Source organism: Dromiciops gliroides, chromosome 3 (assembly GCF_019393635.1).
Source record: "Dromiciops gliroides isolate mDroGli1 chromosome 3, mDroGli1.pri, whole genome shotgun sequence".
In the NCBI taxonomy this organism is placed as follows: Eukaryota; Metazoa; Chordata; class Mammalia; order Microbiotheria; family Microbiotheriidae; genus Dromiciops; species Dromiciops gliroides.
In genome coordinates this window covers 247,460,306-247,474,429 of record NC_057863.1, presented here as the reverse complement: position 1 = coordinate 247,474,429, position 14,124 = coordinate 247,460,306, and the positions used below count along the sequence as shown (strand labels likewise).

The window sequence follows — 14,124 nt, the reverse complement described above, 5'->3', positions numbered from 1 at the left end:
GGGTATTAGAAGTCAGGCTAAGGAGGAGCATGCATTTTATGCTATAGGAAATTTCAAACTGGGGAAGTGACAGGTCAGACCTGTGGAAATATTATTTTGGCATTTGTGTAAATGATGGGCTGGAATGAACTAGATTAGAAGAGCTTCCTCTTTTGAAACAAAATAAATATTTGCTTTGCACTTCACTAAGATATATACTGATATTGTAAAGTAAATGGAAGAATTGACATATTGGGTCAGACTAATGGCATATCCAATCTTGTATTCTGTCTGTCAATGAATGGCTCCAAATTGGTGTTTTATCTAACCATAAAGAGGGAGGTTGCACTACTGTACACTGTTGTCAAAAGGTTAGGGTTATTCTAATGACAAATTGTGTCTTCATTTTATGAGCCATTGTGTATCCATGTCCCATGGAATTATAGCAAGATTCAGGTATGTTTCTTTTTTTTGCAATCTGTACTACGGTGAATCTATATTTCCTTTTGCATTTTTCTTAAGTTATTCACTTAAAGGAGAAAGAAGGAGAAAGCCTTGGTTCTAGTGTTTGGGAATCTGGAGAATTAGTGTGTGTTCACTCTTCCTCTATGCTTCAATATTCTATGAGATAATTTTTGGTTTTTACATTTTTTATCTTTTCAAATGAAAATTCAGGTGTTTTTTTCATCTTTGGGAGTTCCTTCTTCTTACTTTCTAGGGTTACTCTACCCCTTTTTTATTCTTTAGGTAAAACAAATGCAAAAGTGTAAGTTTTAATCCAACAATCATATTATAGTTCCTTCATTTTATTCTATTTTTAATATTAATATTTTAATATGCCCAGAAGGTCCACTCTATAGTGGGACTATTCTTTGCTTAAAATATTCTTTGCCATTCGTTGCTTTAAACAAACATACAAAATCACATCCTGTAATGTTATACATATATTTAGATAGATAGATAGATAGATAGATAGATAGATAGATAGATAGATAGACAGATAAATCTTTTATGATAAACAGAAAAAATTGGAAATTAATTGTTAAGAAATGGCTGTATCAACATCAAAGTATCTGAAGAACTATATTATGTGGATATTTGACACTTCACAAGCAAAAAGATTGACATTTTCTAGTTTATACTTGTGATTAAAGGCATGAAATCCTTCCTATATGTTGTCAATAATGTAAAGCTGAATTTTTGTTGTCTAATCATATAACATGTAAGAGTGAAGTCTTGGTTAAATCATAGAAATTGTATCAATATTACTACAAAGTATATTTAGTGTAATACCTGAAGATTTTTTTAGTTAGTTAAGTAAAGAGTTAACCCAATCAATTTCTGTGTAGAATGAACAACTGGGATATTCAAGGATTAACAGTTCAATTAAAAATAAATATAATTTCAATTTTCAAATTTCAGCTTTTACTAAGAAAGCATAATCTTATGTTTCTACAAAATATATCACTCAGGTTGAAAAATAACTTCCCATTGGTCATAAATTCTCTTCTTCCATTTTCCCTCAATTACTTCTGAGGAATTAATAATCTGCCTAAAATCCATTAGCACTTAAAAAATACTATTAGGCTACTAAGAGTTTTAAAATGCCAGATATATTTATAAAACAAATGCTAAGAGGTTCAAAGATTATGTAGAACTAAATATTTTTTGGTTGGCAGTAGGATGCACATACATTCCTATGCATATATGTAAACAAATGCATATATGCACACAAAATGTTTATTGTTATTGCTGTCATTAATTATATTATTTTTGAGCAAAGGAAAGAGTTAATGGTTAGGCAAAATTTTGAAGAGTTAGAAAAATAGGATTCTCATGTTCTAGGGAATTATTTGTGAAAGCCCTCCCCCTAATACTCCCTCCCCCAGAGCCTGAATGGCAAAATATGGTTTATTTTTTCTTAATGCTTCTTAGAGGACATCTACCTATCATCAAAATAAGTGATTAGTTTATTTAAAAAAATAAAGTCTATTGAAGAACAGGAGATGCCAGACAGCTTGAAAAGATTACTATAATATTTCCCTCATGCCACTCCATTTGGGCTCCCCCCCCCCATGTACTTAATTGTATTCTAATTTGTATTTTAGTTGTGTTATCTCATTTTTGTTTGACATTATAAAAGTCTCACAAAGGCAGTCACTGCATTTTTTATGGCCAGCACCTTAGACTTACTTTTGTATGTGTTTAATAAATATTTACTGAACTTTTGTCCCAATTTTCAAAGACAGAAAAGGTAGATTTCAGAAAGAAAAGAGGACATCAAACTTTTATAATGGTTCCTGACCAGTTATAATTTTGGAATACACAGAGAAGATAATATGAATAAATATGTTAACACGTTGGGCCAAACTAATCACATTTTATTTTTGTTTTTAATAGCATTATTCAACTGTAAGAGACAAAAATAGGAAGTGTGGTTTAGGGAAAAGAGGATTAGCCTTGGAATCATGAAAACCTGAATTCAAATCCTGCCTCTGACACATACTAGCTGTGTATATATACACAAACCCATTCAACTCTCAATGCCCCCAAACAAGTCTCCAAATCTAAATCACCAATCTGAATCAGTAAATGGAATTTTCACACTAGGAGTTCCTCAAAGCCCCCAAATTGCAAAAATGGACCAAAAGAAAAAGAAAAGAAAAGAAAACTATTATAAGAGTAGAATGCCATAAGAGGAGATTTGGGCAATGTACTTGACAAAGTTTCTCTTGACAACTCATTGGATAATTTAGTAAAAAAAGAGAGAGAGAAAGAGAGAGAGAGAGAGAGCACAGTAGCGTACTTACCTTATTTTCTAGATTTAAAACTGTATCTATTTATTCATGAACATGGACATGAAGGGAGGAATGACAAAGGAATTGGAATACCAAAGGGCTCAGTTCCTTGATCCTGTTCTATTTAGCAGTTTAATCAACGATATGGAGGAAGACTTGGAAAACATGCATATCAAATCTACAAATGGTATAAAATTGGGAGGGAAAAGTAATGTTTTAAATGTCACAATAAACATGCAAAAGATTAATGAAATACTAGATAGATAATGTTTGTAATAAAGCATTCAACAAAAATCATAATAAATACAGAAAAATTAAACATAGCAGATATTATTTAAATTAATTCATTTTTGTTTTTTGTTTTGTTTTTTGCAGGGCAATTGGGGTTAAGTGACTTGCCCAGGGTCACACAGCTAGTAAGTGTCAAGTGTCTGAGGCCAGAATTGAACTCAGGTCTTCATGAATCCAAGGCCAGTGCTTTATCCACTGCGCCACCTAGCTGTTCAAATTAATTCATTTTTTAAAAAAGATTTCACATATTTATATCAATTCTTATGTTTTCCTTTGTGTTTAAGTCTAATGCTAAACTACATGTTATTTTTAAATGCAATTAATTTTTCCTCTTTAGTGTTTACATAATTGTTTGTTTGGTCTTTATAATCCTGTCACTAAACAGATGCTTCACAATAACTCCCAGTACTTAATGCATAAGTGATCATAGTATATGACCACAGAATTTTAAAAGAAGGAGCAAAAATTGTTAATAATAACTAGATCAAAATGCTCAAATAATAAATTGTTGCTAATGTTCCATGAGATGTGAATTAAAGCAATTTTGTGATACTGTCTCCTTACCATCAAATTGGCAAAAAAGAAAAAAAGAAAAAAAGAAAAAGAAAAGCAATGCAACACAACGCAGGTAAAGAATTGCCGATATAAGTACACTCGTTCATTGCTAGAGGAATTACAAACTTGCAAAATCATTTTGAAGAGGCATCAGGGATTACATACAAAAATTACTAAAATAATCATACCTTTTTATTCAATAATTCCACCCTGAATTCACCCTGAAAGTGTGATAAAACCCACAAAACAGCTGTTCAATGATCTTATTAACACCATCATTTATAATTGAAAAAAATCCTAGTAATCTTGATGCCACAATGATGAAAATGGTTAAATTATTTGTGGAATTTTAAAATAATGGAATATTATAATGTAGTTAATATAGACAAATATGAAGAACCTAAAGGGATATTGAAAAATCTTTATGAAATAATGCCAAGTGAAAAAAAGGCAGAACCTGCACAGAATATATACTATGACTGTCTTAGAGAGAAACAATATGGAAATGAATGGACAAAGAATTCTGGTAGAGATTTAAGGGAGTAATTGAGGAGAAATGACATTTTATGCATTGTAATTAATGTATTAAAATGTAATAGCTTAATTGGTTGTTCTCTAATTTTATGTTTATCATGACACTTTAAAAGTGTAATATGGCCAGGTGTAAGTCCTGCACTTAGGTTCAACAAATCAAATGCCTAAGTATATGATAGGAGGGTCATTGCTTTACATCAGTTCTTATGAAAAAGAGTTATAAATTTTATTTGACTGTATGAACAATAGGTATCTACAGTGTGTCATAGCTGCCAAAGGGTCTAATATAAAGTTCTGGGCAGTACTGACTGATACCATAATACAGAACAAGAGAGGTAATATCCTAGCATACTCTGAATATTACAATTACATCATCAGGAGTATTGCTTCAGCTCTGGGTATAACATTTCAAGAGACTGGTGATCAGTATACTGATTTATTTGAAGGGCATGTCATGTAAAGAATACTTAAAAAATTGGGAAAGTTTTTTTTTCCAGAAATTAAAAATATATATGGAAGATAAAATACACCAATATCTCATGTATTCATGATTTCATTGGTGTGAATGTAATATTCCTTCCATTGATGCAGATCACAAGTCCTCTAACAATTTAGTGGATAGTTTTCAAGAGTTATTACATGTGATATATACATTACTTTGTAGGCAAACTGGAGATGATCCTTTGCAAACTTAGCTATAGCATTATTGTACTCTTGCATGTCATAAGACCCATATTTGAAGGCTTTCTAGCTTAGTGGTATTTGTAAAACCTGTGCTCTACATGTGTAGCTTGTAATAATCCAGGGAAATGTCCATGACACAATGAAACATTAGAGTGGGATTTTCATGGACACAGGAGATGTGATAGCTATCTTCATATATTTGAATGGCTGCTATATTGTGGGAAAGAATCAACTTATTCCATATATCCAAAGAAGTCAAAATGATTATTAATTAATTATATTAAAATTAAATGGTTAAAACTACAGTAAAATGCAACTTAATTTGACAAAAATATTTCTGACTGAATTGCACTAACATTCATTTAGGTCTTACTATGTATAAGGGAAAGAAGCCCTATGGCTTGGTGGATAGAGACCCAACTCTGGAGTCAGGAGGACCTAGGTTCCAGTTACAAGTCTGATACATACTAGTTATGTGACCAAGAGCAAGTTATTTAACTTCTTAGTACCCTCAGGTCACTTTCTAAGACAAAAAAAATTGTATATGATTAATCAAAATGCAACTTTCATTGATGGAATTGCAGGTTTGGATCACACCTCCCCTCCAAATAAACACATGATATTTCTAACAATTAGTTCTGTATAAAAGTGAAATGGAAATGGATTGCTATGTGAAGTACTGAGATCCTTGTCAATGGATGTATTCAAATGGAAAATGAAGAAACAAATGTCAGGGGCATTATGGATGAGATTCCTGTATGAGATAGCAGTTTAGATGACCTCAAAGATGCCTTCCAACTTAAGATTTATGATTATATCATCCTTTTCTTTTGACATCTAGATGCAACTTTTTTTTCATTTTGAAGCTTTTGTCTTAGCATTAGGAAGGAACAATTTTAGAATCACAAGATAAATATGTTGGATTGCTGTTGAAATGCTGATGATTGATTTTTAAAATGTGGGGGGTTTCTATATAGAGTACTTGCCTCCCACACCAAACTCATCTATCACAATTAAAAGGTCTAGTTTCTCAACTCCAAATCCTTAACTCCCATAAACATAGATGAATTTTTTTTGTCACTTTAGCTCAAATCCGGTCACCTTCATCAAAACTGAACTGAAAGGAGAAATTAATCTTTTGATAACACAATTTACCTTCCATGGGATGCAGCACCTAATGTCACTGGTTAAAATCCTCTATTATCAATAATAAATATTTGTAAACCATCACAAACAACCATAACCTTTGAAAATTCTTGCCATCAATTAAATAGAATAGAAACCTTCACTTATATGTGATTGATACATATTCATGCTATCCCAATTACACAGAAAGGTAATTATCAGGTGATGCATGTTAAGTTGTGATTTGTACTAAGTTTGTTGATGGGTCCAATACAGAAGTTGCTACTACAAGCAGACAAAATCAAGAAAAAAGCAATTCCTCTAGAGCACATGAAAGACTCAATTAGAGGCTTAGAAGAAGCTGACATGGCTCTGCTGGAACTGCCCTATGGAAGTGGCTTTCAGTCTTCAGTACTACCATCTCCCTATCATTTGTGAATCCAATATTTATTTAAATATTTAAGCAGAGAGATATGGTAAGTAGCTTAAAGCTGCAGTTATGGCATATTATGCCATATTACAGTTATGTTGATCTTGAAAAAAGTTGCGTAACATGAAAATTTGAAAAAAATTCTAATTGACTTAAGAAATATAAAATCAACTAATGAATGGCTCTTTGTTACATTTAATGGTATATATATTTTGTCTTTTTCTTATGTGTTCCTGGAAAACTTGGAACATTTATAATTGCATGCTTTAGAACTTGGTGCTAAAATAATTGGTCAATTTTTGAAATTCATCAAAGGAACTGTATAAATATTCTTCACTTCCTACTAGTCAATATTGTATATTATTTTAAAGGGTTAAAGTAGATCACTTCTGCTTTTCCTTGACTTTAAGACAATAATTCACTTTGTTCATCAAATAATAGCAAGTTACATTGTCTATGAAACTGACACCTCTAGAGAATAGTCAGTGTCAATTAAAAATGAACATCATGGAATAGAAATGAGAACTATATTCATGTGTTCTTTCAAATGAAACTCTAAATTACATATGGGTGGAACTCAAAATTATTTTTAAAAGTAAACACATTCTTGTAGCATTTTTTACTGAAATGAGATTTTTATACTACCCCTTTGATTCTTTCTCTAACATATTCATTGTACTTCAACTTTGATTTTCAAGTTCTATTTATAAACATTTCTAAAGTAAATAATTTTTTTTACATACCAGAAATCATAACTGAAATTTCTTCCAATCAAGTAAATAAATATTTGGTAAATCTTCGTCTATCAACTCTTTCAGAAAATCTTATGCTAATGTTTCTTAGAAACCCATTGCCCTATGCCACTAGGTAGTTTACATATAGAACCAAATAGTTTAATTAACTACAAATATTCCCATTGCTAGCATCCAGCTGTTATCTCATAGGAAGTAGCTTTCCATCTACTGAATGTTTTGTATAAGTTTCGATATTGCCTAAATTAATTCTGCCAAAAGACCTCTTACTCATATTTAAGAGAGAGAAAATAAAGTCAGCAGGTTCAGATGCAAAGGTTTTAACCTTTCCGTAAAGACTACAGTATATTTGAAATTTAAAAGATGGGAGTGGGGTATTTTTCCTTTCCTTGCTTTTCCAAAGTATTCCTAATGGAAGACCATTTGATCAACTCCACACAAACAGCTGAGTTCAGCAGCAAGAAGCTCCCTCTTTCCACAGGTCAAGACATTGAAAGGCTTTTCCCCCCCTTCAAACCCCTGTTAGCATGAACATAAACCTAAAGTGACACTTCGCCTAATTCGCCTTTGGCTTCCCTCCTGGCAGCAGCTGCTCTTTCAGAAACTCTTTCTGCAGCATTAGCTTTCCTGTTTTGAAGCAGGTGGGTGACTATCAGCACTTCGGACAGCGGCTGTCCGAGCTACAAGTTTCGTTCCCTGGGTTTCAACATAGACCCCATTTCTGGAACTCTGGCCCCTATGGACAATGGAGAACCAAGATGCCCGACTTGAAGCGAACATTGAGAAACATCTCTCCACATTCCACTTTCCTTCATTCTCTATGATTAAAAGCCCCTAAGATAGCTAAGTAAGACAAACTGAAACTATCACATAAGCTAGAAAGGTATCATCAAGGTTTCAGGTGGACAGTGGAATATAGTATTTGAAAGGTGATTTTTAAGACCTGGAGTCGCTGCCAACTTAAAGCATTATCGGCTTGAAAAGTGAAGCTTCAGCACAAAGCCTGCCCCTAACCCCACCTACCCTGGGCTCTCAAAAGCAACCCAAACAGATCAGTCACCCAGCAAAGAGAGGTGTGGGAAAAGAGCCAAACGATAAAGGAGAATACATCAAAAAGAGCCAAAGCTCCCCTGTGGACCCTGTCGGTCGGTCCAGGGGGGAAAAAAAGTGGTAGCAGAGGCCTCCAGCACATTGTTGGCAGGGATGCGTTTGTTGGGGAAACGACTGGAGTGGGGAAGGTACTCACCATGTTGACTTCGGATACCATATCGATACTCGCGATATCAATGTTCATTCCAACACAGACCGGGGGACCTGCAGAAAACAAGGACAAAGTAAAAAAACAAAACAAAACAAAAAATCAAAACACACACACACACAAATCCAATGGTATTGCAAGAATGTATTGGTCTGTGCCTCGGGATGGGGGCAGGGGAGGAGGTAAATGAAGAATGGAATCTATCAGTTCCCACCCAAACCTTACTGCTTCCCAGTGGAGTTTACCGACATCCCCCCCCCCACACACACACACACTTCATCTCCACTCACATAACACTCCAATACCAAAGGGTGGTTGGTTAATCCCGCAGCAGCGGCGCAAGTACCACTTACCCCCAAAGTCGGGTCTTAGGCGAATGTCGTAGCCTTTCAAGAGCTTGTCCACCGTCTCCTTCACGAAGGACATGTTTCCTGGATCGTTCACACTAGGGAGTGCGGGTAGGGGGTAGGGGGTAGGGGGTGTTTCATAGGAGAGTAGAGACACAAAGATCCCGGGTCAGGCTGCAGCTGTCATCCACCAGCACCCTAAATTCCCATCCCACCCCAAGACACACACACACACACATACACACACATTGCCTGCCATACACACTGGCTTCAGTTCTCCATCTATCCGGGGTGCTTACCTTTGAGCGCAGCAAACCACCGCCACCAGCACAGGGGCCGAAAAGATGCCGAAAAGCCTTCCTCCCGCAAAGCCCCACATCCCTCCGCCGCTCCCCGGAAGGGGGGAGGGGGGGCCCCGTCGCCGCCGCGACCCCGCTGCTGGTGCTGCTGCTGCCGCCGTCGCCGCCGCTGACCGAGAGCGGAGGAGGAGGAGGAGGAGGAGGAGGAGGAGGAGGAGGAGGAGGAGGAGGAGGAGGAGGAGGAGGAGGAGGAGGAGGAGGAGGAGGATGGAGGAGGAGGAGGAGCAGGAGGAGGAGGAGGAGGAGGAGGAGGAGGAGGGAAAGGGGGAGGAGGACAAGACGGCTGCACCACGCACCCTGCTCTCCCCCCTCCTCTCAATCCTCCTCCCCTCCCCCCCGCAGGCACCGCGGTTACACGGACCCAGTCGCCCTCTCTTCCTTATTCTCCAACCCCGCCCCCAGCTTGGCCGCTGCTCCCCAGGGGGAGTGGAAGAGGAAGGAAGAGGGTGGGAGGGGAAAAAAGGGCTATCTGTAGCTCTAGGGTGCGGGAGGGGCTGAGATTGACAGTAGCCTTTGAAGAGGTTCGTGTCTCTACAACTGCTCAGGGGCTTGAGTAAGGAAACCTGGTCACTACGGACTCAGCAAAAGCATTTTCATCCTCTCAGTGGCAGAGGCAAGGGCGGTTGCCTCTGCTGTTGCACATCTGGCTTCTCCTCGCAAAGAGAGAGTCTCCCCCCTTTCACCTCTTCTGCCCAGTGGTTGCGACCGCCGTCGCCACCGCAGCAGCCATTGATATCGAGCGGTGACCAACTCAATACCTTGCTTCCTAGCCCCCGTATCCCATCCCCACCTCTGGTAGGCTCTAGACAAAGAGTCTGATACATAAAAAATAAAATAAAATAAAGCTTCGAATCTGTTTTCAAAGATCCTTCTCCCCGCAACCTTTTCCTCTGCCTTCTTCCTTGGTCTCTAAGCCCCTTGATTCCAAGACCCCCTCCACTTCCTTCAGTGTTTTGGGTCCCCACAACAGCAGCAACTCCGCCTTCTAAAGCTCACTAGGCAACAGGAACCATAGTCCCAATGGGCTAGCTCCGGTGAAGCTACAGGGAAGCCCTATTGTCTCATTCTTCCCTCGCCTTTCCCCCGCCCCAATCACAAAGAAGCCTTGAAGCTAGTAGCCGCCCATACATTGTTGGGGGTTGGGGGATAGGCAGCTATTCCCCTTCCACATCCCCCATCGGAGCCTCCGGAAGTGGACGACTGTCCAGGAGGGAATCCCCATCCCCACCAGATCAGTACAAAGTCTCCAGATCGCAAGTGAGAAGAAAATCCGTCGGCACATTGGGAGGATAAGTGTAGGGTAAATGGAACATCATGAATCCTCTACCCCACACTGACCGGGGTACACTTGGTCCTTCCCTCACTCCCCCCCCCCCCAAAAGTCAATGGGGCAATAATGTAATTGAAACCAGTACCACTCTCCTCCTCCCTTCCTTCAGACCCCTCATCCAAAATTAATCCGTTTTCCATTCTTCCTATTCGGCCAATGGGCCAAAAGATCTTAAGTGATGCCAAGATTCACCGACAGACATTAAAGTGAATCTTTTCCCTAATACCGAGGGAAAAGATTGGACAATTTTCTCGTTGCCAAGTAGAAACCTTGTCTGATTCTCTCTCTGTTCTATGTAGCCCTAGGGCAATGCAGCTAGTCAATGAATGTTTAATAATAGATTATAGCAATCCCACCCAGCTTCCCCCAGTATTGACTCTCTTTTCTTATAAAGCTTAAACTTTACTTTTTGAAACTATTATAAGCAAAGAACCTAAATTTGGGATCTTGTTGTCATGTCGGCGCTTCTCTGTGCATTAATTTTAAACCTCACTGAACTGAAACCAACAATTGCATATCTAAAACAGGAAATGTGACCACACAAACTGAAAGGGTCACATTTAAGTGGATGGAGATAGGTAAATGCATTCCTTTAATTATTTACTGGGTTGAGGGGGTGCATATTCACAATTACTCCATAGCCATATTTATTTTTAAAATTCAAATGTATGTAATCGCCTCACCTAGATTCATTATTTTGTCCATTTGTTTTATTTACATATGCGTGTTTTAAAGAAAATAACATCTGGGGATTCAGGGAAATACAAAATATAAATAAAATAGTACATATTGGTTATGTGTTTACCAATATGTACACATGTGTGGTATGCATGTATATGTTTATATGAGAGTACAACACAAACATTGATCAGGGCTCCAAATTAAGGGGAAAAAAGATTAGATGGTATGGAAAAACCCTACACAGAACAATATACAGACATTTAAATTGAGGGGCAGCTAGGTGGTGTAGTGAATAGAGCACTGGCCCTGGAGTCAGTAGGACCTGAGTTCAAATTTCAGCCTCAGACACTTGACACCTACTAGCTGTGTGACCCTGGGCAAGTCACTTAACCCCAATTGCCTCACCAAAAAAAAAATTAAATTGAGCTTTAAGGTCACAGTTTTACATTCTCTTCAGGTAAGGCTCTTCAGGTATGCTGCTATACTTTGATTGGGTGTTCTCCTTGCATCTATGCTGTGTTAAGGCATATGTAAGTGTTATTCTTCAGGGAGTATTCCAAATTAAGACAAGTGTTCCACTAGGCTGTGTAGATTAAACAGTGAAAGATTTAAGAGGCAGTGAACTAAAAATCTCTGGTTCAACTGCTCTACCAAGTTTCCTGAAATTACTATCATATTAAATGCCCTGATTCAATCATTATATCACCTAATAAGAGGGCAATGCTTAATCCGTTGATGCCTGTGCAGAGGTTATCTTGCTGATTCCCATAACCATTGATCGTTGACTCATAGGAAGCACAAGGTAGTTTATCTTTTGATAGAATCACAGGATAGAGAGAAAATGGCACTATACTGATAGTACATAGGCAATCAGGAGTCAACATAGTTTCACTGAATTTTTACAATCACAGAATTTGAAAGTTTGACATAATCTCTACAGCTTTATAGTCCAACCTGTACCTAAAAGAAACCCCCACTTTAACATATCCAGCAAGTGTGGTCATCCTCTATTTGCTTGATTATGTGTATTGGATGGTAAACTGATACTATGTGAGGCAACTAGGTAGTGTAGTGGATGGATTGTTGAGCCTGGAGTCAGGAAGACTTGAGTTCAAATCCATCCCCAGACATTTACTAGCCCTGTGACCCTGGGCATCACTTATCCTCTATTTTCCTTTATCCACTGGAAAAGGAAATGGCAAAATATCTTTCAACCCTCCCTCACTTAAATCCAATTCAGTGCAAGTCATGACATCACGCCAATGTCATTGTCCTCTTCAAGTACGGAGGATAAACTACAACAGCTACCATCTGAGCCAGCTCAATATACTTTTGAAAGTTCTAATTGTTATGGTTTTTTTCCTCCTGATAGCAAGACTAAATTTTTATCTTTAGAAATTCTGCTCACTGCTCCTGGTTCTATTCTCTGAGGCCAAATGAAACAAGTCTCATCCCTCTTTTAATTGGCAGTCTTTCAAATACATGAAGACAGTTATTTTTTTTTCAAATCTCTTGAGTATTTTCTCATATGGCATGAACTAAAAGGGCATTTTACCATCACAATTGACCTCCTCTGGATAGGTTTCTTAAATTAAACACAATATGTCATATATGGTCTGACCAGGACCAAGTCAGGGGTATTATATTATTCCTGGTACCTCTCCCTCACTTAATATAGCCCAAGATTCATTTTTGGATGCCAAATCCCATTGTTGACTTAAATTGATCTTTAATGCACCAAAACAAATAGATCTTTTTTCAGACAAAGTGATGACTGAGCCATGTTTCTTTGATCTTGTATTTGTGAAAGTGATTTATTGGACCCAAGTATAAAATCATGCATCTCAAAGTCATGAATTGTCACACAGTGCATGAGCTGGCCCTCCCATATTTTCCTCAACTGCAATTCATTAAATTTATGCTTTTAACTAAGTGTAAGGGAGGCAGATGCAAATTCTTCTTTTTCCAACTCAGTTGATGCAGCGGCATGACTTAGAGACAGATGAAATTTTAATATGGTAACAAGGTATTTAAATTTAAAATTGCAGGCATACTTGGTAATCCTTTTAGAAGGTATGAGTATCTGAGTCTGAAAAAATTATTCTTTCTGTTGGGGGGTTCTTCATAGCTAAACCCTGAAGAGTTTGAGGGAGGATGGTTTAAAGAACACTTTGTGAAGGAGACTTCTATGTGGGAGAAAAGAGGAGATTTATCTCTCTTCTTCATTAACCACATTGATCAGTGACTTTCCCTAAAGTAGATACTACATCCATCAATTTGGATTCAAGAGAATTCAAGGTACAACTAATGGAGCAAAGATGTGTAATCCAAACATACATGGATATAGAGGAATTCATTTGAATGATCAAGCAGCTATGGACTCAAAAATAAGCCAGCCCTAGTAATGGAGAGTTAACTTTTGAAGGCAGGTAGTTTCTGTGAATTCAGCTGAACAAATTGCCCAACAGAGATACTGCATCCAAAAGGAAGCTTGGTGAAAAGTATTTAGAGAGGAAGGACTTCTCCCTGTAGAACCAGTTTTGAGTTATCTTAGCAAACATAAGGCATACAAACATTATGCACTGTGCCCATTCTTATCACAGAAGTTATGAATATTTCTGAATGTACCCCAGCTTTGCTTGAGAGAAGAATTTTGTAGCTATAGTTTCTATTATGCTTTCTTATTACTTTCTTAAGAGGTTATTGTGTGGGGCAGCTAGGTGGCACAGTGGATAAAGCACCGGCCCTGGAGTCAGGAGTACCTGAGTTCAAATCTGGCCTCAGACACTTAACACTTACTAGCTGTGTGACCCTGGGGAAGTCACTTAACCCCAATTGCCTCACTAAAAAAAAAAAAAGAAGTTATTGTGTCTACTGGATAATTATTAATGGGAGCACACTGTTAGAACTATAATTTTAGGAGTATAGTCCCTCTCCAAAAACAATAAAGAGTAAACTCTGTAAGATACCCCCTCAAACTTGACATAGTATCCAATCTCTC

At 37.6% G+C, this 14,124-nt stretch overlaps 1 protein-coding gene across 1 annotated transcript in view; it reads right to left on the bottom strand.

Annotated features, from left to right (window-relative positions):
• GABRB3 (gamma-aminobutyric acid type A receptor subunit beta3) overlaps positions 1–9,235 on the bottom strand; it is a 276,919-nt gene extending 267,684 nt beyond the window's left edge. The window contains exons 1-3 of the mRNA XM_043994838.1: positions 9,053–9,235; positions 8,760–8,851; positions 8,395–8,462 (exon numbers count right to left, since the gene is read on the bottom strand). Coding sequence (XP_043850773.1) covers positions 8,395–8,462; positions 8,760–8,851; positions 9,053–9,132 — 240 coding nt within the window. The 5' untranslated portion in view covers positions 9,133–9,235. The remainder of the gene's footprint in view (positions 1–8,394; positions 8,463–8,759; positions 8,852–9,052) is intronic.
• Between the last annotated feature and the right edge of the window lie 4,889 nt (positions 9,236–14,124).